Raw genomic sequence first — 25,007 nt, forward strand, 5'->3', positions numbered from 1 at the left:
TGGGACTTAACATCTGTGGTCATCAGTCACCTAGAACTACATAAACCTAACTAACCTAAGGACATCACACACATCCATGCCCGAGGTAGGATTCGAACCTGCGACCGTAGCAGTCGCATGGGACTTAACATCTGTGGTCATCAGTCACCTAGAACTACTTAAACCTAACTAACCTAAGTACATCACACACATCCATGCCCGAGGTAGGATTCGAACCTGCGACCGTATCAGTCGCGCGGTTCCGGACTGAGCGCCTAGAACCGCTAGACCACCGCGGCCGGCTGTCGGCAGTCAATCCAAATCCTGAGCAAGGACTGTGTGCAGGTCTTGAAGGTCCCTAGCGTCAGAGATGAAATTCGGCTCCCAGACACGCTTTGTAGGATTCAGATCATATAATTTTAATTAATATTGTGTTTATACTGATTGCTGGTGAGGAGGAAAGTTAGTTATTAGTATTTTTTTAATGATCTCATTCATAAGCAGCTACATCACAGTCTTCACAGTCGCTCAAGTTACAATTAAGCTTTACTTGTTTAATCAGAATCGGACGATGACTCTCCTTGTCCGCAGTCTCGACGATTCGAAGCGACCCCCAACCCTCTGTAAATAAAAGTCTTTGTTTTCTTGCGTTGCGTAGTCAGTCGGGAAACCTCAGATCAAGCGGAAAGTTTCAAATGGTTCAAATGCCTCTGAGCACTATGGGACTTCGCATTCGGGAGGACGACGGTTTCAATACCGCGTCCGGCCATCCTGATTTAGGTTTTCCGTGATTTCCCTAAATCGCTCCAGGCAAATGCCGGGATGGTTCCTTTCAAAAGGGCACGGCCGATTTCCTTCCCCGTCCTTCCCTAATCCGATGAGACCGATGACCTCGCCGTCTGGTCTCCTTCCCCAAAACCAACCAGCCAACTATGGGACTTAACTTCTGAACGTAGAACGTAGAACTCCTTAAACCTAACTAACCTAAGGACATCACACACATCCATGCCCGAGGCAGGCTTCGAACCTGCTACCGTAGCGGTCGCGCGGTTCCAGACTGAAGCGCCTAGAACCGCTCGGCCACAACGGCCGGCGCGGAAAGTTTGCTTTGATAGAGTTTAATTATTATCCGATGAAATAATGGAGCTCTTGGTTCTAATAACTGCAGGTTCGTTTCCAATTCATCGGAAGTTCCCTTCTGATTACCAACGAAATGACACCTCCGTGCAAATTTCCAATTAGAGAATACATATATAATGAAATTCCTTACACACCTTTGATGTAAATGCTCAGCATATATTTTTCTTCCACTAATCTCGATAGAAAAATTACAATTATTCAATGCGGCACGGAGAAGACCCTAGAAGTCCCCTCAACACACCAGAGAGAATATTACAAAGAGTAATTATGCGCTCATGGAATAGTAATAGTACTGTACTACTTTGCGTATCGATTCTGCGAGTATATAGATGGTCAAGTAGGAAACGTAATTCACTAATAGAATTGTGCAGGGATAATTAGTAGAATATAAAGAGATATTACAATCAGATGACCTTTCTGACCAACCCACCAGAACAGCTGCGTCTGAACAAGCACTAATATCCCAAAGATGGAGTCTGGTCGCATTTCTTCACTGAAAACTCACGAATATCACTACATTACCTCCAACCACCTGGGAAAATATGAGTCGCCTTACGCCCATCTGATGTGATGGCTCTCACACCAGAACTTCGGCACCACGAAATTACTAGTAATTGATTCCCATGACGTCCCCGTGATTGTATTCGCGACGTCTTTCCTTTCAGATGAATTTGCGATGAGAATCATTCTCAAAATAAAAGCGGGAATCGTCTGCAAAGACCATGCTAAAGAAAGGACCGAGAGAAGACACCTCTGCATGAAGACCGGATAGCAGTTTGGTACCTGTAAAGCGTTTCTGACGTTAGTGAAACATGGTCACAGACCAGTTACTTATTAACCATGTTAACAGTCTGCTTGTTCCACACCGGCTTTGCAGCCGATGCCTCATTCAGCTGCTTGCTGGATACCCGCTGACGGCTCCCGAGTCAACTCCTCGTCTGCGAGCTCAAGCGAAGAGTGAGCGACATCGCGCCGCGGCTATGGTCCAGCACGAATGGACTCACACTAGCTGCTGCAGTGTGCTCGATCCCACTCCGAATTCTGTGTTGATGACCCATCCGCGAGTGGTTTTGTCGGAAGTCGTGTGGTCGGTCAATCCCCTTCCTACTGGCCAGGTGGGTTTCAGCACCGGCAGGCGCGTAAGTGTTGACCAGGAACGTGGACCCCACTAGGCCCTGCTACTGGTGTCCGTGTTGAAGTTCGGTGATTTCAGCACTCTGTGACGTGGTGTTGTTAGAAGACTGTCGGCTTCTCCATCAGTAATGGTAGGTGGCTCAAAAATGGTTCAAATGGCTCTGAGCACTATGGGACTGAACATCTAAGGTCATCAGTCCCCTAGAACTTAGAACTATTTAAACCTAACTAACCTATGGACATCATACACATCCATGCCCGAGGCAGGGTTCGAACCTGCGATCCTAGCGTTCGCGCGGTTCCGGACTGAAGCGCTTAGAACCGCTCGGCCACTCCGGCCGGCTGGTAGGTGGCGAACAGTATGAAATTCATCACGCGAAGTCCGTCGTCTCATATACATTTACACCTTTGGCTGGTTCGTAGACTGTTCTGAAGAATTCAACTTTGAACATGGCTGAGGTTTGCAGCAACCGTATACACAAATTTGAAAAATATGTAAAAATCTGTCAACCGGTTGCATAGATTTTCTATATACCTTGACCAGGTTTCGTCACCTCTAAGAGTGACTTCATCAGAAGGTAAGGTAATTACATGAAGAGCATATCGTCAAAGATGTACAGTGATTTAAGAGCTGAGTTGCTCAAGTCATACATTAAAATATAAGACATAATGTTCTTCAAAAAGTCAAACATTAAAACATAAGTGACACCGGTGTGGTGTGCGTTTTATATTTTAATGTATGACTTGAGCAACTCAGCTCTTAAATCACTGTACATCTTTGACGATATGTTCTTCATGTAATTACCTTACCTTCTGATGAAGTCACCCTTAGACGAAACCTGGTCCAGGTATACAGAAAATCTATGCAATCGGTTGGCAGATTTTTACATATTTTTCAAAAATGTTCTGAAAAATCTAGGACATAGATTCGATACATTATCATAATCACGGAATAGAGTGCTATTACTGCGAATATCATCGAGCCCAGTGATCAACTCCTTGAGAGATGGAGAGCTCGTGTATTTAAAGGGAACCAACGTGAGGCTATAGGCTCTTAACTGCTGAGCAGGTTCTCCGATACTGTTTCTCACGATTGGTACAGTTTCCTTCGACATCTCTTAAGAGCTAACGAATATGCGTGTCACATTTCTGTTGGTTTTCTGTCCTGTGCTGTTTTCTGCTGAGGCCGTCCTCTCTCTCTCTCTCTCTGTCTCTCTCTCTGTCTCAGCGCAGTGTTGTAACGAGGCCTGACCCACTTGCGACACAGAGCTTATTTCCTGGTCCTGTCTCTGCCTCTGGCGTGGCCGCACTTTGCTTGTAGCAAGGCGACAGAGTTTTAATAACATTTTTTGCTTTTTAGCCACTTACTATTCTGTGCTGTAACAATATTCCTCCACCCAATCATACTCCTGCATGAACGGGGCTCTGAATGTCAGCGTGCGGTACACACATTGCTGGACTTCTCTCACGTAGATCAGGTTCTCTGACAAACTGACAGGTAGCCTCTTGGGAGTGGGTGTATGCTCTGTAGATATCATTAGGTTTATTATTGCAGTTCAGGCCATACGTCTAAGACGTTTGAGCCGTGTGTCGGCTCTCAACAAATATCGCGCTGTAAAGATTGTTCTGAGTCCTTTCATTCCATCGTTAATTGATTTTTTGATATTTATCGTTATGGTGCGTACGATTCTGTTGAGATTCTCCTCTGGCGGCGTGTCTGGTCTTATCGAGTCGTTGCTTCCTGATAGCCTTGTGTAAGGGAATAAGATCTCTGGGGGGATGGCCGGTTGGTCGCCTAGCGGTGACGAGTCGGTCGGTCGGTTTTTAAAATCGGGAATTAGAGGATGTCGTACGATGAGACCGCGGCGTGGCGTGGCGGTGGAGGGTTGGCTGTTGTTCCGAGAAGCCGCGTGGTCTATCCTGGCCGTGCGAGACGAGTGGAACGAGTTGCCGGGACAAGGCTGTAAGCTTTTGCTGTGAGCACCAGGGGGCCACGGCTGTGGTTCCGAGTCACTACTTGGTGGGAGCGGCAACGGATGTCTTTAAATTTTCAGTCCGGAGGCGGGAATGATGGACTAGTAACTGGCCTAACCTGAGGAGTGGTATTTCGCCGCTGTGGGGGCAGAGAAGACGAGGGATCCGGTGACAGAGCGCGTGGCTGCGTGTCTGTGCCCAGTTGGGTACGCTGGCGACTTGGACACGGTCGCGTGAGAGGAACCTTTGCATCGGAGTTCACCTGCTGTTTCTCTCATAAACTGCAAGTTATGTTGGTTAAAGGTTTAGATGTCAATTGAAGAATTTTGGTTTGTGCAACCAGAGTCTTTCCTGCCTTGTGGCCTCCTGCGTTCGGGTTTCCTGTCCCTGTCGCCGGTGTAATTACAGACAGTGATCTTTTGGCTTCTTATTAGCACTGCCTGGCAGGAAGTGTATTTTTGGGCAGGGCTTATGGTTCCTGATTTGATTCCTCCTCCTCCTCTGGCCTCCCGTGAGGTCGATGTGATTGCAGAATGTGAGGCGTTGTGGGTCTGTTAGTCCGCTTCTAGCCTGAGCATCTTTCGGGAGACAATTGTGGCCGCCCTTACATCCGGTCGGTTAATTATTTCTATCCCAGGACATTTTTGTGGCAGGACATGGTATTAAAGTTGTTAGTTATTGTAAAATGTTAAATAGTTGTATTTTACTCTGATTGTTTTTGGCCACTGTTTAAAAATGTTAAGTTTGCCTTTCATTAGTGGGTTTTTAAAATTACGTGGCTTTAAAATTGTTAGTTATTGTAAAACGTTAATGACTATCTTTACTTTGATTGTTTTAATCTACTTGGTATCCTTTGAAAATGCTAGTTCTACCTCCTTGTTAGCGAGCCCTTGTAATTTAATATTTTGTTGTGCCAAAGTTTAAAAGAAGTTGGCTCCCTACATGTTCGGCAGCGAAACTGTAAGTAAACTGGTGTTTTTTTTTTGTTTCATTACTTGGAAAGTTTTAATTTTGTTATTAAATGCTTTATCAAAGTCTGTTTTAAGTAAAATTGCTTGGCTATTATCGGTAAAGTAAAGTTTTTAATTTCATTACATGGAAAATTTTGATTTGTTATCAAATGTTTTATCAAAGTCGGTTTTAAGTAAAATGGCTTGGCCGTTAACTGTAAAGTAAATTGTTTTGAAAAAGCACTCTTGCCTACTAGCTTTTTTGGATGTGTTCCTGGTCAAGTGATAAAGAAATGACTTTTAATGGTTGAAGTAATCAATAAAGAAATTGTAAATTGCAACTCGACAGCAACCAACTAATTTTTGCCCCGTTTCCCAACTGGGGGTTTTCCTTGGTTAATCGTAACACCCGTCTCAACGTTACTGGATTGTTTACTCTTTGTCATCCCCCAACTACCTACCAGGAAAATTTTCCACGTCCACTAATCGTCGCTAAGGAGCCTGATACGGCACCTGGTGGTAGGTTGAGTACTCTTGAGCTTCCAGTCAGTTTCTCATCTGTTCCAAGGATTCTGATCTGCCAAAAGGGTACAAATAGCGTCTTTGTGGCGTTGTGTTGTAAGCTTTGACAGGCGACTAAGCTCTAGACGAAACGAAATTGCGAACACGGCTTAGGCACTATCGGCTTCATGCTGCGCTTTTCGTCTTTATTGAATCACGTTCCTAGACTTAGAGCGAGGGATGCGCATTCAGGAAGAACATGGCTGATTCTACATCTGGCCATCCAGAGTTAGAGTTTCCTTGGTTTCCCTAAATAAATCCCCGGATGGATAATCGGAAAAGGACACAGCTGATGGCTTTCTCTATCCTTGTCAAGCCCAAGTTTGTGCTTCATGTTTATGTACCCAACGTTAACTAGACGTTAAACCATTCACTTCATTTTGTGCATAGACAAAGCAGAGAGTAGTAGTATGGCTGCCAACTCTTTGGTGCGTAGCTGAAGTTTCCACCGCTAGTCAGCACTGCTATCGCGGCACTGCAGTCTCTGGTGGTGGTGGAAAATAAAAAAATCCAAGCTGGCGACTGGTGGGAAATTTAAAAATACCAAGTGGCGCTGGGAGGAAACTTAAAAAATTCAAGATTCTGGTAAATTAAGAATAAATGTAAAAAATTGTAAAATCCAAATTGGCGCTTACCCTAGTTGCTGTTTGTGAGCTCCCCCCTCCCCTTCCTCTCCCCCTCCCACTGTTACTCCTTTCCCCACTCTGGTCCCCCTAAATTGTGTACAGCCATGTCATGTACAATACTTCCATGTTGAAAATATACGTAACCTTCACTTGAATTGGCTCTGGCACTATGTTCGAAGATATTTGAGACTGAATTGTCTAAACTGGCACCATCACACACACGCACACACACACACACACACACACACACACACACACACACACACACACCTTGTTGGGTTAGAGCAATATTAGTCCATTCATTGCCATTACCCCATGGATACTACTGGACCATTGGATGCAGCTAATTGTCAGTCTATAGAGGTGACTGCCATCACCCCTGGATACTTAGTGGATGGGGCAATGTTGGCTACATTACACAGGTAACTGCCTTTACCCCAGATACTACTGGGTGGAGCAGTGATGGTCATCAGACACTGTATCTCTCATCTCACTTGTGCTCCTCTCTCTCTCTCTCTCTCTCTCTCTCTCTCTCTCTCTCTTCCTCTCTCTCCCTCTCTCTCCCTCCCTCCCTCTTTGTATCTCTCTCTCTCTCTCTCTCTCTCTGTCTCTCTCTGTCTCTCTCTCTCTCTCTCTCTCTCTCTCTCTCTCTCTCTCTCAAACACACACATACACACACACACACCTGATTTCTGACAGACACCATGAACTTCAAGTACTAATCGATGCTGCTGGATGTTCCTTTTCTGTAGAAATTAATTCCTTAAAATGCGAAATATTCCCTACTTTTTCAAAGTTAGAAACAAAACCACTTGCTCTACCATTTCATTAAGTTTATTCCAATGAAAGTTGTCGATGTCTGCTGGCGACTTTTGGAGTCTGTTTTTCCAATCGTGAACGTAATTTTCCTCGTCGTAATCATCCTCCTTTTCTTCCTCTTCATATTCCTCCCATCATCGTCATAATCATCGTCTTCCTCATAACAAACATTCTCTCCTTCCTCATCATCAACATACTCCTCATCGTAATCTTGGCCTGTCTTCTTCTTCTCCTATCAGAATAACTGTTCTTCTTGAGTTATTCTCTGTAGCGACTGAGAAACGGATTTAAATGCTTTTTCCAGCATATAGTTTGTGTTTCATGCAAGTAGCATTACAAAGAGAGAGAGAGAGAGAGAGAGAGAGAGAGAGAGAGAGAGAGAGAGAAACTGATGGATTAGAAGTGCAATTACCAGACACTTCTACCACAGACGTGAAGAGCTAGTTTTCCCCTCGCACAGGCCCCCAATGTCTCTCTCCCTTTCTCTCTCTGTTTCTCTATCTATCTATCAGTCTATCTCCCTCAGTCTCTCTCTCTCTCTCTCTCTCTCTCTCTCTCTCTCTCTCTCTCTAGACCATCTAGTAAGTGGCTGCATATTTGGAAGGAGTATAGTATTCACATATGAAAACAGAGAAAAATGATTTACAGAAGTGTACGTGCGTGTGTGTTTTACTAATCACGATGCTCATGTATTTATACTTTATTGAACATGCCAATGCACATATGTGGAATGAATTTAATGATGAGGCAGTACAGTGTTCCAAATGGCTCTAAGCAGTATGGGACTTAACATTTGTCATCAGTCCCCTATATTTAGAACTACTTAAGCCTAACTAACGTAAGGACATCACACACAGCCATGTCCGAGGCAGGATTCGAACCTGCGACCGTAGCAGCAGCGCGGTTCCGGACTGAAGCGCTTAGAACAGCTCGGTCACAGCGGCCGGCAGTACAGAGTTTACAGATGTGTATAAATGAGAGAGATGACGATGAGGCAGATGTGCAAATATTATACGTAATTCTTTTGATATTGTGTGCACGTATGACGGATGAAATTTGACGATTTATTTACAGAAGTGGAACATACAGCGAGTGTGTGTGTGTGTGTGTGTGTGTGTGTGTGTGTGTGTGTGTGTATGTGTGTGTGTGTATGTGTTCTATGGTGTCACTTTATGTAATCCAGAGGCAAATATCTTACAATATAACACCAAGTCAAGTGAAGCTTCAATATTTTTTCAACTTGGAAATATTGTACGTTACGTCATTTTACGCAATTCATAGGCAAATATCTTTGAATTTGGCAACATTGTTGCGCAGTTCAAATTAAACTTACCTAATTTCACAGCTACATTGTGGCTGGTTGATTCATTTTAATACCTGCTCAATTACTATGCTGTGATTGCTTCATTTTAACACCCACTAAAATGCTACGCTGAAGTTGACTGGAGAAGGAAGGAGAGGCGGATGAATTTTCAATCCACAACTAGACTAGCTCCGCCATAATGGATTTTTCGAATATTTCTTAAACTTTTTGATCTATTTTTAAATTTCCCACACTCTTGGATTTTTGAATCTTCAGGTAACCCTAAAGACTACAGCCAATACAGCAGTGCCAAGTGTTGGCACATACCTGAAATATACGCCAAACAGTTGGTAGTCAACTGCTTGCGTTATTCCTATACAGATATCGCAATTTTACTTAGTGGAAAAATTCTAGACTAGGTAAAGCGATCGCAAGTGTCTAAGCTGCTTATGCTTCACCGCTGATCACTGGAGGAACTGTGATTGCATCTGACTGTCTTCATAATGTACAAAGAGTGCCAATGAGGTACGTTTCATTTGAAATTTATGGCGTACCTGCCTTGCAGTTGTCTCGATAATTAACGAATGATCGTAACTAAAGTTGTTTACTTTCACGTGCAGGACATACAGGACTGGCTGGATGGGGCAGAGGACGGTGCCGTCTACTTCAGCCTGGGTTCCATGGTCCAGGCGAGCACGATGCCTGAAGAAAGAAGGCTGGCGTTTCTCGAGGGTTTTAAGAAACTGCGACGGAGGGTGCTCTGGAAGTGGGAGAAGGACATGGGCGACCTGCCACCCAACGTCAAAGTCTCAAAATGGCTGCCGCAGCAATCTGTACTAGGTGTGGCACAGCTAACGTACCAAATCACGAATATGCTTCATTTGTATATCTATTTCCATCATTTCTGTCTCACATTCGGATAGCCAAACCTGCAAAAATCTCAAATGGTTCTTACACCTGTCGGAGCCTCCAGCAGATCTAAACAGCAAAAACTTACCTGGCCTAGTTTGGAGTGTGTTGCTGTTTCTTGGAAGTGCCGCAGTATTCTATTTAGAGACAAGTACCTCGAATGCTGATCGCAGAAGAAATTTTCAGCAGGAATATTTGGCCATCAGTGGAAGGAGAGGTGCTGCTAGAATATCTGCACCAACGTTTTCCTTTAAACTCTGAATGCCGTTATAAATTTGCCGTCATAAAATTGCATGGTGTGAGGGCATGCATCATTTCTCACTGTTATCTATCTGTTAGATGAGAATGTTCAACGGTCCAGTGATATACGAGTTTTGTCCGGAAAATACGTATAAAAGTTGAATAATAACTTTATTTTACAATTATTCAGGTATTACAATATGGTCTCCCTCAACATACTCGCCTTAAGACGCGATACACTTCTGCCAACGCCGTTTCCACTGTTTGTAACATTGCTGAAAGTCTTCAGTTGTGATGTTGTTCAGTTGCCGTGTCGTTTCCGCCTTGATGGCTTCCACATCTCCCAAGTGCCGCCCCTGAAGCATCATTTTGCATTTCGGGAACTTGAAGAAGTCACACGGGGCAAAATCGGGTGAATAAGGCGGGTGGTCTGTCACGGGGATTGAGCTTCGGGCCAAAACCTCGCGCACAACGAGTGACGTGTGAGCGGGCGCATTGTCGTGATGAAGGATCCACCTGCCCCCTTTTGCCAACTCCGTTCGAACTCGGGCCACACGAGCTCTGAGACTTGTCAGAACTTCGATGTAAAAATTTCCGTTCACTCTCTGGCACAGAGGGACAAATTTCTTGTGAATAATGCCCCTAGAATCAAAGAAAACAATCAACATTGTCTTCACATTGGACCTTGATTTTCGCGACTTTTTTGTTCTCGGTTCTCCTGCTAGTTTCCATTCCTTGCTTTGAGATTTTAGCTCCACATCGAATTCGTAAAACCAGGACTCGTTTCCAGTGATGACTCGGTTGAGAAAGTCCCCTCGTTCCTCTGCTTCCAACCAATCCTCACAGCACTCAACCCTCTTTGCTTTCTGTTCTGGCGTCAAGAGCTTCGGTACGATTTTCGCACACAATTTCTTCATTTCAAGTTTTTGTGTCAGGATTTCTTGAACCATTGTTTTGGGGATTGACAGCTCATCAGCAATCATTCTGACTGTCAATCTACGGTCCTTAAGAACACAAGCCCGATGTCGTTCAACACTTGCATCGGAACTCGATGTTGACGGGCGTCCTGGGCGAGGCCCATCGTTCACTTCTTCTCGGCCATCCCGCAACCTTTTTAACCACTTGTTCACGGTTGGTTCTTTCAGAGAATTATCTCCGTAAACCTGTTTCAAACACTCAAAAATCTCACGGCCATTCTTGCCTAGCTTTGCAAGAAACTTGATGTTGACGCGCTGTTCCTCAATCAGAGAGAGCTCCATGCCGACGGCAGGTGAAAAAGGGTAACTGTCAACAAGCTGCCGCACACTCCCACCTTCACGAAGCGTGCTCTGACTCGAACTGAGCGTTGATGGGATTGAGTACAGCAGTGGTCCCACCTGGCGGTGACTGCAACTTGTAACAAAAGACGTTATTCAACTTTTATACGTATTTTCCGGACAAACCTCGTAGGTGTTAATAGAGAGGAGTGGGCAACGTGCTGGGACTGAGTATCGTCCAGTCCCTTTCGCTCGTGAAATACTCGTTCGTAACAACGTGAACGGAATACTTACTGGGCAATCATTCATCACTGTCATTCTCACGATACGGCTATAAATACTAAAAACTCATAGCTAGATCGAAATAATTTTAGTGTAGAGTTCAATGAACAACACTGACGAGCGCCTTCCCAAGAAAACGGTGCAAATTCCTGCTCTATTGCTGAAGTTAATGACTGGGTGTCATTATAGTGTGAGGTGGGGTTTTGCAGTGGTAAACGGCTCTGAAAAAACCGAATGAATGACGTGAGTCTCGTAGCGATGGTCGCAGCTGGGATTCCTCCAGAATGAGAACATAGTCTGCAGACATAGACATTTATCGGTACGTTCATTAAACAATCAAAACCAGTCACATGTGTACAGCACAAGATGCTCTGAAACGAACAGCACATTACATTGAAGCTCTAATGGAAATATCTGTTAATATTTTTAGAAATTTAATGAAAAAACAGACAAAAATGAGACGTCAACACTGACTTCCGGAAATGGCCCAATCAAAGTCTATAATTTCCGCTTTGCCTTCAGTCTGACGTTCAGCTGGTGACAGAATTTCCGAGATCCCTCGCCTTATGGTTATGCTGAACTCTCAGCTTTACTGTCTGTTGGCATAACATGCAAGGAGACGAGGTACTACCAACGTGTTATCTATAGGCGTCAAGTCGAAAAACCATCCGAACATTGTCACACTGTTGTAGATAGTATGGGAGACTATACTGCAGCTGATTAGTTTATATCTCATGTTTATCTGCTCTATTCAATAAACTAACGAAAATGTGCTATTTAGTATGCACCGTACTAACTTGGCCAGCGGCCTTGCCCAAATGGTAACACTGTTTTCCGTCAGATCACCGCAGTTAAGCACTGTTGGTCTTGGCTAGCACTTGGATAGATGACCCTCCAGGTCTCCCGAGCGCTTTTGGCAAATGGGATGCATTACTTTATTTACTGGCGATTCATCGAGAACATTAACACATTTAATCACACTATGTGAGCGTGGAAGTAGTTGCCAGGGAGTAACTGATGAAATCAAAATGAAATTACTTTTAACAAATGGGAATTTTATTCCTAAAAGCCTTTTTTTTTTCTTTTTTAGAAACAGATTTAAAATTATAAGCAGAAATCACCCACTAAATATCAAGTTAGAATTTATTCAGAGGCAGAAAGAAATAAAAGAGCTTTCGGGCTGAGAACCTTGCCGCTCCCTTTTGACACGTCCGTAGTCACGACCGCTCACAACAACCTCTGAAAGACTACACAGGTGCAAATCTGCAACACACCAGATTACCTTAAAGTAAAAGTTTTAACAATTCACACAAGCACACAAACTATGCACCCCGAAAGAGGGATGGAAATGGTACAAAACACTAACAATTAAAGATTAACTTGCCACCGAACGTGCAACTTGATTATAACTTCTAAGCAAGTCTTACGGTGGAAGCGTGGCAACTTTATATACTAAAATGACCATTTAAATAAAAGTCCATGAAACGCAATCTTACATAAAATTATACAAGGTTGGCAAAACATGCTGTACAGTACACATATACTGCCTCTCAAGATGATAGGCAAGATAAAAACATATTTCAGGAATTAGGCCGTTAAACTTGAAGCAATAAATTCGTTAACACACCGAATCCGACAAACATGACAGAGGCAGCTATTAACGTACGGCAGGTACATAGGGAGATTACCGAACAACCCGAACCGCAGGTTGCTCTAACTCGTCCCTACTCCACAAGGGAAAAAATGGACCATTCAATTCATAAATAACCACTTTCCCGCGGGTGGGCAAACGGAGAAGAATGGTGGGACGACCCCAAAACAAAGCGGCTGGTGAAATGGTTCAAATGGCTCTGAGCACTATGGGACTCAACTGCTGTGGTCATAAGTCCCCTAGAACTTAGAACTACTTAAACCTAACTAACCTAAGGACATCACACACACCCATGCCGGAGGCAGGATTCGAACCTGCGACCGTAGCGGTCGTGCGGTTCCATACTTGTAGCGGCTGGTGACCTTACCAAGAAAACAAGTAGAATTTAACAAGGAAATGAAACAACCTATCACCAATCACGCAACTCCTAATAAACTGCGATTTCTAGCGAAGACCTGGCGCAGCCCCCCCAAAACGCTCTCCCGAACTGTCCGCTGCCAGCAGCTTCAACGGACGCAGGAAGGCGTCGCAGCTCGCACCGGCCAGACTGGTGTCGTGGGTTGACTCCTGTTGCTCTCGTGTCGGTCGCGAAGCCACTACCTCTCGCTATACGGCGCGGCCCACTGCACTCACGTGGCGACCTCACATGCGCCGACGGTCAAGGCGGACAAGTCATCTTGTGTCTCAGTGCGCGACCGACCAACCGATCGATCCAACCGCCAATGAGCGTTGCCTGAGCAACTCGAGCAGACTGGAGGCCTAATGCGCAGACTCAGATGCAGGAACTAAGCCCCCGACCGGGCGACCACTCGTTGAGTTCTCTCACTGCGCCTCAAATTCGGACGAGAGACAGACTAGCAAGCTGGGGACGAGAGACTGATCCCAGACTGACTCCAGACTCACCCAGACTGACCAACTGACCGACTGGCGGGCTTATCGCGCCCCTTAAATGCACGTGAGTAGGCAACCTTTCCACTTTTCCACCAGAAGGAGACACCAAAGCCACGATTGCCACAGCGGCGCCACCGCCAGAAACGGAGGGCGACTGCTTCACACAACGCGCTGCGGCGCGCTCTTCAAAACAGCAGTTTTTACCACGGCTCAACCTTGTTAGACCAATTGAGTAGCTTCTTGACAGAGAAATAGCGGCTCCGTTCACAAAGACTGACAGCGGCCGGGAGAACATTGTGCTGATCACATAGTTGCCAAATGTATTCTACAGTTCTGCCGGATCTCCATCAGACGATCAACAGCCACAATTCGTTTTTTCAGCCGATGTGTTTCTTTACGCAGGATTGCACGGGGAAGCAAAACTACTGGAAGGCGCGCCGTTGCCGCTGCTAGGGCATCGACTGGGAGCAGAAGTTTTATTCGCATTTCTGTATCTGTGGTTTGGATCTAGAGTGTACTTGCGAACAATATTCAGATGCACCAAATGTCGAAAGTCGTAAATAAAGAGCAGGGAAAATCATTTGGGTGGTTTACCTCTTCAGTGGCGTGCCTTTCCACCTTAAGTGAACTTGAAACTATTTTAAAGTAATCGCCATAACTGTTAATACATTTATCCCACTGTGAGACAAGATGGTCAGTGCCTTCATGGAAAAATGTTTGCTGTTGCCTGCGGAAACATGATTGCACCCACATGTGGCCCTCTCCGTCCGAAGTAAGTCGACAGCCTTGAATGCCTTTCTTGAGAACTCAGAAAAGATAGACACCGGGGCTACACGGAGGATGTGTGAGGGCTTCCCAGTGAAACCTCTGTAGTGTACCCGAAACAACCTTGGCAACGTGTGGGTGGGCAGAAGAACAGATGCACACCCGAGTACAGCCATGGCTCTGTATGCAACCGCAAACATTTTTCCATAAAGCCACTGACCGTCTCGTCTCACAGTGGGATAAATGTTTTAACATTTTCGGTGATTAGTTTTCATATAATAAGTAAATAATAGATTTAGGAAACATACACTGCATTTGTAGATTTTAAAATGCGGAACAGAATAAAGTGTTTTCCTTACTTACGAATTATAGCATCGCCTACAGGGTTAAAAAGGTAACCTGTTCTGTTTGTGTGCAACAAAGCGGAATACTTCGGGACTGAAAGAGTGGTGCGAGAAGCTAAAACCAGGAATGGTGTGAGGTAAGGCAGGGTTGTTCACAGTCAACACATTTCCTCCGTATGTGGAAGATGCGGTGAGGAAAGTAAAGGAGTATCTCGACATGGAAGTGGTTTGTCACGAAGAAAAAATAAGCATGATACAGTTCGCAAATGACAAAACGGTGATCACTGAATGCATAGAGGACGGCTATGCTATGCACATACACAAAAAGAAAATCCGAGGTACAACTGGGGAAAACTAACTGGGGAAAACCTGTGCAGGAACGCATTGTCGTTACCCGTGTTGTGTGAGTGCACCCCTTTGTTCTGGAGGGGCGCCTACCTCAGTCTGCTGCCCCCTGCTGAGGTGTGCTCTCCATTGGTTAGAAGCAGGCATTTCATTTATTTATGCGCTGCTTTTCCTACTTGGTTCTCCTGTCGCAGATGAATGTCTAGTTAAATTATTGGTCATAAACGCATAACTGGTTAATTCAATCGTTTGCAGACCCGCTAGCTGTACCTATCAAGTTCCACTTGCGCTCAGTTTCAGCAGTCTAACAGCACCTCAGCTACCACTCTCCCACCAGTTGCAGCAGAGCCCCCCCACCACTACCACTCTACCCTCGCCCATCGTGCTGTTTGCGCAAGTACAAGCCCAGTGCACTCTATTGACGTTGCACGGCAGGTGTACACGTTGGATGGATGAGTATTAACTTGGACAAGAGAGTCCTAAACAGGTTCATGATTTTTGGTCTCAAGCAAGTAGAATAGAAAAGGGAGGAACATACTAGAAAGATACAGTAGCAAAGATGTCACAAGGCAACATGGCACGATATGAAAATAAACAACTGCTAAAAAAAGGGTCTTGAGACCAGAAGAATAAACAGCTACGTTTTGGAGCCAGCTCCGGATGTATGGGAAATGTGAGTAGCGAGTCAGACAGAACTGAAAAGATCGGAAGACTGTTAAAGATCAAAGAGAATGATCAAGTAAATAATGCAGATGCATTGGAACGAGGAAAAATACGAAGTTGGAACTTTAATAGTGGCAACTATTTATTTACAGTTCGTACAAAATAGATACGTGTTTCAAAGTTTTACTGACATTCAAAGTAGTCACAGCATTGTGCATAACTCGTTACCAGCGACATGGAAGTCGTAGGATGCTCTCAGCAGTGCCAGTTTTGTTGACAGTTCGAGCGGCGCGGTCTATTGGCCTACGAATTTGTAGCAGTTCTGAAGCGAATGCCGTGAAGTGTTTCCTTCAGTTTAGAAATCGAGTTGAACTCACGAGGGCCTAAGTCAGGGGCGTACAGTAGGTGGTGTAGCACTTAGCATCCCCATCAAATCAGTAACAGCTTGCACTTTACGTGCTTGAGCATTGTCCTGGAACATGATGGTCAGGTCCTCCAGAAAGTGTCATGACTTCTGTTTCTGTGCTGTTCATTTTTGGAACACAACCTACGACCAGCTTAGAGACAGAAGTGATGACACTTTCTGCAGGACATGACCATCATTTTGCAGGACAATGCTCAGGCACGCGCAGTGCAAGCAGTTGCTGATTTCTTTGATTGATGGGGCCGCTAAGTGCTATACCACCTACTGCACTCCCCTGGCTTATGTCCTCGTGAGCTCAACTCGATCTCTGAAGGAAACACTTCACGGCATTCGCTTCAGAACTGCTACAAATTCGTCTGGCAATAGACTGCGTCGCTCGAACTGTCAACAGAACTGGCAGTGCTAAGAGTATCCTACGACTTCCACATCGCTGGCAACGGGTTATACACAATGCTGGTGACTACTTTGAAGGTCGGCAAAGCTTCTAAACAAGTATCTATTTTGTACGAGCTGTAAATAGTTGCCGCTATTAAAGTTCCAACCCTCGTCTTAATATAGACCATAATGATATGAAGGGACAGAACGGCTGGACACAAATTACGAGCTGAGTCGTTGCTGAAATATATAGTCGAAGGGATGACGGAAGAAAAGAACCGCAGGGACAGTATGAGTACATTAGGCAGATTGTCGGATGATGTGGGATGAAGCAGGTACGCTGATATGAAAAGAAGATCTAGCATGCGACAGGAATGGAAAATCGAATCACACCGTATTCAATGACAATAACCGAAATACCAACAATATTCTTATTCGTGAATATGGGGAGGTAAAGCGTGCTTCCAGGCAGATGCTAGATCGAAATTCTGTGGGTGAATTCTATTAAAGCTCGCGATAAGTAAGCTAACACCAGCGCAAAAACGCATCCTCTTTCTGATGCTGGGCCATTCCGTCCCACCGTTCCCGAAGGGCGGCAACATCAGTTGACTGTCGCCTGCACACTTCGATTGTTCTCGGCGCTGCCTCTTCACTACACTGCATGGCACCTTAGCGTTCGCGCACCCAACTTCCAGAAGGAGTTCCTTCTAAACAGGCTCTAGCGACTGCATGCAATACCGTTACGTTTCTGACGAAACAGGCAAACGAGGAAGCAAAATTCTCTCTAAAAACTTTGTCTGAGTGGGTCTCTGGAACCACCACCTATTTTAATCGCACGATAGAAGGAATATACAATAGAAAGACGGAGAAATAGCTACAAGTACGCCACAAGTCATCACTGTTTTGGAAAAATGCGGCAGAAGAAAAAGAAAATTTTGTTTTTAGGTGAAATCCTCGAACAAGCTACCAGGAACGGACACATAATTTCCACATGACATACACTGCTGGAAATTGAAATAAGAACACCGTGAATTCATTGTCCCAGGAAGGGGAAACTTTATTGACACATTCCTGGGGTCAGATACATCACATGATCACACTGACAGAACCACAGGCACATAGACACAGGCAACAGAGCATGCACAATGTCGGCACTAGTACAGTGTATATCCACCTTTCGCAGCAATGCAGGCTGCTATTCTCCCATGGAGACGATCGTAGAGATGCTGGATGTAGTCCTGTGGAACGGCTTGCCATGCCATTTCCACCTGGCGCCTCAGTTGGACCAGCGTTCGTGCTGGACGTGCAGACCGCGTGAGACGACGCTTCATCCAGTCCCAAACATGCTCAACGGGGGACAGATCCGGAGATCTTGCTGGCCAGGGTAGTTGACTTACACCTTCTAGAGCACGTTGGGTGGCACGGGATACATGCGGACGTGCATTGTCCTGTTGGAACAGCAAGTTCCCTTGCCGGTCTAGGAATGGTAGAACGATGGGTTCGATGACTGTTTGGATGTACCGTGCACTATTCAGTGTCCCCTCGACGATCACCAGTGGTGTACGGCCAGTGTAGGAGATCGCTCCCCACACCATGATGCCGGGTGTTGGCCCTGTGTGCCTCGGTCGTATGCAGTCCTGATTGTGGCGCTCACCTGCACGGCGCCAAACATGCATACGACCATCATTGGCACCAAGGCAGAAGCGACTCTCATCGCTGAAGACGACACGTCTCCATTCGTCCCTCCATTCACGCCTGTCGCGACACCACTGGAGGCGGGCTGCACGATGTTGGGGCGTGAGTGGAAGACGGCCTAACGGTGTGCGGGACCGTAGCCCAGCTTCATGGAGACGGTTGCGAATGGTCCTCGCCGATACCCCAGGAGCAACAGTGTCCCTAATTTGCTGGGAAGTGGCGGTGCGGTCCCCCTACGGCACTGCGTAGGATCCTACGGTCTTGGCGTGCATCCGTGCGTCGCTGCGGTCCGGTCCCAGGTCGACGGGCACGTGCACCTTCCGCCGACCACTGGCGACAACATCGATGTACTGTGGAGACCTCACGCCCCACGTGTTGAGCAATTCGGCGGTACGTCCACCCGGCCTCCCGCATACCCACTATACGTCCTCGCTCAACACATACGGTTCACGTCCACGCTGTCGCGGCATGCTACCAGTGTTAAAGACTGCGATGGAGCTCCGTATGCCACAGCAAACTGGCTGACACTGACGGCGGCGGTGCACAAATGCTGCGCAGCTAGCGCCATTCGACGGCCAACACAGCGGTTCCTGGTGTGTCCGCTGTGCCGTGCGTGTGATCATTGCTTGTACAGCCCTCTCGCAGTGTCCGGAGCAAGTATGGTGGGTCTGACACACCGGTGTCAATGTGTTCTTTTTTCCATTTCCAGGAGTGTATTTTCTTTTCAGTGTAGCAGTAAGCGACATTCTGCGCTGTGCCACATTTTACCCATTTTTCTATTAATTTCTCGTGGCAGCGCGTGACTGGACTTGTATTGCTTTGGTTCATACTTTTTCAGGACTGCTTGTCTCAATCTGTGAATATGGAGCCTTTGCAGGAACGTTCTGTCTCTCTATCTCTCTGTCTGTCTGCTCGACAGTTAGGAACCCTTTTCCTCAGCACCCGGTAGACGTTTCAAGCTAAGATTTATGTCACATTTTAAGGTCTGTGATCCCCTGAAAGTGAAAAAATTTCAAGCTTGTAAGTCACTTCAGTCAAAAGATACGGCCATTAATGTCACATATCTTGATACTCGAAAACTCACTCATCAAAACCTATAGGGCGCTTCCTGTTGACCTAGAACCGTTAAATTTGAGAAGAAACAAAGTTTTAGAGTATAAGGAAAAAACCCGAACATTGTTAATTTGTATTTATACAACATCAAAAAATATTGTTTTGCCATTTTTTAACTGAGTGTCAGTTTGTCTTTGAAAAAACCTGTTTTTCTGGAACAGTTTGGCGTATCCCTGTCAAATTTGTCACATTCTTAAGTATATGGTCTCTGAACTGTATAAGAAATTTAGGCTTCTAAGTCAATGCAATCAAAATATAGATCATGTACGGCACATATTTTGATACTAGCAAATCTCACTTATCAAAACCTATAGGATACTTCCCGTTGACCTAGAATCATGAAATTTGGTAAGAATCAAGGTTTGACAGTACAAGTAAAGCATAAAAAATTGAAAATTGTTAAACTGTGATTATATCACACAAAAATATCTTTTGCCATTTAAACATACGATGTATTCATCATCCGTGTAAAGCATAATGGACGAATATTATTGCACGCAAATATAAACTGGAAGTTGCAGTCATGTTTTAGTAAATAAATAAAAAATATTGTAGGAGATCTTCTCCCTCTGCATATACAAACTGAAGTACACAGTTCACTTCTTTTTGCATGTCCGGGCTAGTCTGAAGAACTACTGAAGAAATTTTGATACAGTCTTGAAATTCCCAGGAACAATTCCTTGCCAGTATCGATATCGATAATAGGCAAAAATCGTTGAAATTTTCGATCCACAGGATGGATGAACTGCACAAATGCATAATTGAGTTTGTACGGAATACCCAGTGCAAGAGTCCTTCTCGCACCTGGCCAATATTTTTATGTGGATATTTATTTTTCGTTACTCTGGTGACAAACTGTTTAGTTTGAAGGTCTACATTTGTCGAATTATTGATCATACTGACATAATATGTTAACAAGATTGTTTTGAGACTCTCTAGCTGTACCTTTCCAGTTACGCAAGATAAACGTCTGTGCATAGGCTTCAGCTGTCGAGCTCCCCTGCAGCGCCTCGATGCTTTACTACTGTTCCCCACCACTATCGTTTCCCCCACCTGTATTCTGCCGTCCGGTTTACGCAGTTACAGGAAACGTCATTTATCCATGAACGGAGTCGCGTATAAGACTCTCAGTCCAACAGTCCTTGTGTAATTTTCCTCAATTCGAGACCATCACCAACTTAGGTTAAACGTCATACTCACCAATATCCAGAGGCAGGTAATAAAAGAGAAACTAAAACTACGAGAGAACACTTCCCAGGACGATACGAGACGTATAAATTTACTTGCACGAACTTCTGCGATAATCATATGACAGCATAATTAGAGAATTCGTCATTATGTAGTTACTGACCGTAGGTCTTCCCTTGTGCCATCCGCTAACGGAATTGGAGCAAGTGACAATAAGTTTTTTGGAAGGACACTTAACCACTGTGCACCTTCCATTAAACTCCGTACACTGGCTTACAGATCACAGATGTACGTTTTAATGTAAAATTATAGAAACAAATTAGGAAAATTTTACTCCTTGTGCAGTTTCAGTAACTTTCTGTTTTCTGTCTTACAGCGCATCCTAATGTGCGCGTGTTCATCACCCAGGGCGGTCTGCAGAGCTTTAACGAGGCCGCCTACCACGCAGTTCCTCTTCTGGGGATGCCCTTCTTCTCCGACCAGCACCACAATGTGGCGAAAATGGTACATGCTGGCATCGGCATCCAGCTCAAATTCTTGGTCGTCACAAAAGACACGATTTCGGACGCCATTCGGACGCTTATTGCGGATAAAAGGTAAGAACAATGTCAGTCAATCATTCTTGTTATTAGTAGACAATGGTGAGAAAACCGTAACTGAACGAACCCTCATATGGCGAAAGACGGGGACGCGTAGTGTACCCAGGAACATTGTCGAACTTGATCGCTTTGTGGTCCAGATACACTACGTGATCAAAAGTATCCGCACACCCCCAAAAACATATATTTTTCATATTAGGTGCATTGTGCTGCCTCTAATTCTAGGCACTCCACATCAGCGACCTCAGAAGTCATTACGCATCATGAGCGAGGAGAATGGGGCGCTCGGGATTTACGGACTTCGAACGTGGTCAGGTGATTGGGTGTCACTTGCGTCATACGTCTGTATGCGAGCTTTCCACACTCCTAAACATCCCTAGGTCCACTGTTTCCGATGTGACAGTGAAGTGGAAACGTGAAGGGACACGTGCAGCACAAAAGTGTACAGGCCGATCTCGGCCGCCGACAGTCGAAGAGGGTCGTAATGTGTAATAGGCAGACATCTATCCATACCATCACACAGGAATTACAGACAGCATCAGAATCCACTGAAAGTTCTAAAACAGCTAGGCGGGAGGTGAGAAAACTTGGATTTCACGGTCGAGCGGCTGATCATAAGCCGTACATCACGCTGGTAAATGCCAGACGCCTCGCTTTGTGTAAGGAGAGTAAAAACATTGGACGATTTTTATTAAGCGAAAGGCCTCGTCTTGTTATGATGCACAGATACACTAATACCCATGTCGTCAGCTAATGGTTTAAAACAACATGGAAACTCTTAAGGGTGAAAATAGTTTTTAGAGGAAGTTGCTATCAATGATGTGTAAAGAGAAAGAGAGAAATAATTTTCTTGAAACCGAATTACCCACTGTAATCGAAGAGAGCTATAAACCTTTATTGAAATATGGCTTAGACCGAAGCCATTTAAAATGAGAGGTAGGAGGCCATAAGGTCTTTGCTCAGTGAACAAGTCAACAGCATCCAGTCATTTAACTACTGTATATTGGCGTAAATGAAAAGTAACACAGAAATAGACTGGTTAAAATGCATTTGTTGTTGTTAGAGACTATAACACAATATACAAAAGAATTTTAGGATCTCAGAAGGTTTCCCATTTTCTTTCCGTGCCACAAACGCTCTAAAATTTGCTTTTAACCATATGTAGTCTTACTTAGTCTGTGCATATTATATCTTATTTGCTATTAACAAGTTTCATGCTTCCTTAAACAACGACAGTGAATACAGCTTACAAATTGCAATTACAGAGATATATGAAATGTGAATCCAAGACAAATGATACTGAATTAGCGTAAACCACAAGAACTTATCTATAGCTACTTCCACACTCTACAAACTAGTGTAAAGCGCGCGGTACAGGGTTCTTACCATTAAGTCACATATTAGGGTTTCTTCTTGTGGCATTCATGAGTGTACTGCAGAAGAATTGATCTGTTAAATGTTTCTTTGCACTTGAATTCGCAGTTAATGAGAGAGCAATACCTACGGCGCTATAGAATATATCTAGATTCTCCACTTAAGATTGGTCGTTGAGATTTCCAAGGTGCTTTCAAGGCCGGATTGACGTCTACCCTCATACATCTGCCAGTTTATTTGTTTCAGCATTTTCTTCGCGATTCCCCGTGGGCCAAATAAACGTGTGAGCATTCGTGCTATTCTTTCAGAGCATTTTCAGTATCTATTATTATATGCAGTTTGAATCCCGCAAATTCGTTCACCATCTTAGCGTGGGTAACAGTCTCCCTACAGACTTTATGTCAACAGTGTCACATCAATGATATTTGAAATGTGAATCCAAGACAAATGAGATTGGATTAGCGTAAACCACAAGAAATGCCACCTGAAATAGAGACAGTTGAAGGTAAGTGATTGTTCCATTTAATGTCCCTACAAACTGTTACACACAGCCTTTTATATAGTTGCCTGATTCTAAATGTGACTCATTGATGTTGTAATCATAGGCTGTTAGGTTTTTCTGTTTGTGAAGCATACAATTTTAGATTTATGAAATTTTTAAAGAAAGTTCCCAACTTTGCACTACTTTGTAAACGTTTGATGATCTAGTTACATCTGTATGCAGCCTTCTTTAGACTTCATAACAGCTAGCTGCATCATCTGAATATGTACTGAGGTTACTATTAATATTACCTTCCAGGTCATTTATTTGTAACATGTACAGACAAGTGTTTCAACACCGTTTCCTGAGACACACCTAACTTTTTCGAAGGTAAGATTATAAAGGTGTACATAAAAGCACAGATCGCACAGACAACCGAGAGAAGACGTCACTGAAAGGAAAATAAACAGGAAGATAAATAATATGAAAGACAAGGGAAAAAGTTTAACTGAAAACAAAGACACAAAGAAAGGACGCAAATTTAAAAATATAGGTACATTTTATTTAACCATATGTCATAATGTGTGTGAGTAGCTGTGTTCATAATAGGCTGAAGATTCCTTGGCTTACCCCATCGGGCGGTGGCTCTCCGGGTTTCGCTTAATAGGTCAGGAGTCCACTACACACAAGAAGCGGCTACACAGGTAGCTGGGGCTGTGTAGAAGGGACTGCGCGGTTTTTTAAGTTAGAGGGTCTCAGGAAACCACAGAAAGGGCGTCCGTCTAAAAGGGGGCTGGTAAAGCACAGTAAGGTAGTTGTAGAAACAATCGGTATTGTAATTGTAAACTGTCATAGCTGTGTTGGGAAACAAGCCCTAATAGAAAGCACGGAAGATCAAATAGTTATAGGTACGTAAAGCTGGCTAAAGCCGGAAATTAAGTTCAGCAGCATTTTTTTCAAACAATCTAACAGTGTTCAGAAAGGACAGATTAAAACACAGTTGATGGTGGAGTATTTATTGCTCTCAGAAGTAGCTTACCTGAAATTGAAGTAGATAGTTCCTGAGAAATATATGGGTAGAGGCTATACTTGACAATCGGGCTGAACTATCAATTGGATCGTTTAACCGAGCCCCCCCCCCCTCCTCCCCCCGACTCAGAACATATAACTGCCGAACAGTTCAAAGAAAAATGGAGTGTCATTTCAAATAGGTACCCCACTCATACAATTATAGTCATTGGTGACTTCAATCTACCCTCGACATGCTGGAAAAATTATACGTTTAAAGCCGGCGGCAGGCATAAAACGTCATCCGAAATTGCACTGCATGCTTTCTCAGAAAATTACTTTGTACAATTAGTTCATGAGTCCACTCGAAGTGTAAATGGTTGCGAAAGCATAGTTGACCTCTTAGCAACAAATAATCCTGGACAACTAGGGAGTATCATGACAAATACAGGGATTAGCGACCACAAGGCAGTTGCTGCTAGGCTGAATACCGTAACACCTACAACCATCAAAAAGAAACGCAATGTGCGGTGTCACCGCCAGACACCACACTTGCTAGGTGGTAGCCTTTAAATCGGCCGCGGTCCGTTAGTATACGTCGGACCCGCGTGTCGCCACTGTCAGTGATTGCAGACCGAGCGCCGCCACACGGGAGGTCTAGAGAGACGTCCTAGCACTCGCCCCAGTTGTACAGCCGACTTTGCTAGCGATGGTTCACTGACAAACTACGCTCTCATTTGCCGAGACGATAGTTAGCATAGCCTTCAGCTACGTCATTTGCTACGACCTAGCAAGGCGCCATTATCAATTGCTATTTAACTTGTGATGAATGTACCGTCAGACCGATGTTCACCAATTATGTATTAAAGTTAAGTATTCCAACAGATACGTACTATTTTTGCTAGTCTCATATCCCTG

General features: G+C 44.5%; 1 protein-coding gene across 2 annotated transcripts in view; it reads left to right on the top strand.

The window, feature by feature from the left end:
* LOC124606940 (UDP-glucosyltransferase 2-like) overlaps positions 1-25,007 on the top strand; it is a 42,197-nt gene that overhangs the window by 13,373 nt on the left and 3,817 nt on the right. For both annotated transcript variants that reach the window (XM_047139056.1, XM_047139055.1), the window contains 2 exons: positions 9,107-9,326; positions 21,004-21,223. In XM_047139056.1, the coding sequence (XP_046995012.1) occupies positions 9,107-9,326; positions 21,004-21,223 (440 nt within the window). The remainder of the gene's footprint in view (positions 1-9,106; positions 9,327-21,003; positions 21,224-25,007) is intronic.

This window comes from Schistocerca americana, chromosome 3 (genome assembly GCF_021461395.2).
Source record: "Schistocerca americana isolate TAMUIC-IGC-003095 chromosome 3, iqSchAmer2.1, whole genome shotgun sequence".
In the NCBI taxonomy this organism is placed as follows: Eukaryota; Metazoa; Arthropoda; class Insecta; order Orthoptera; family Acrididae; genus Schistocerca; species Schistocerca americana.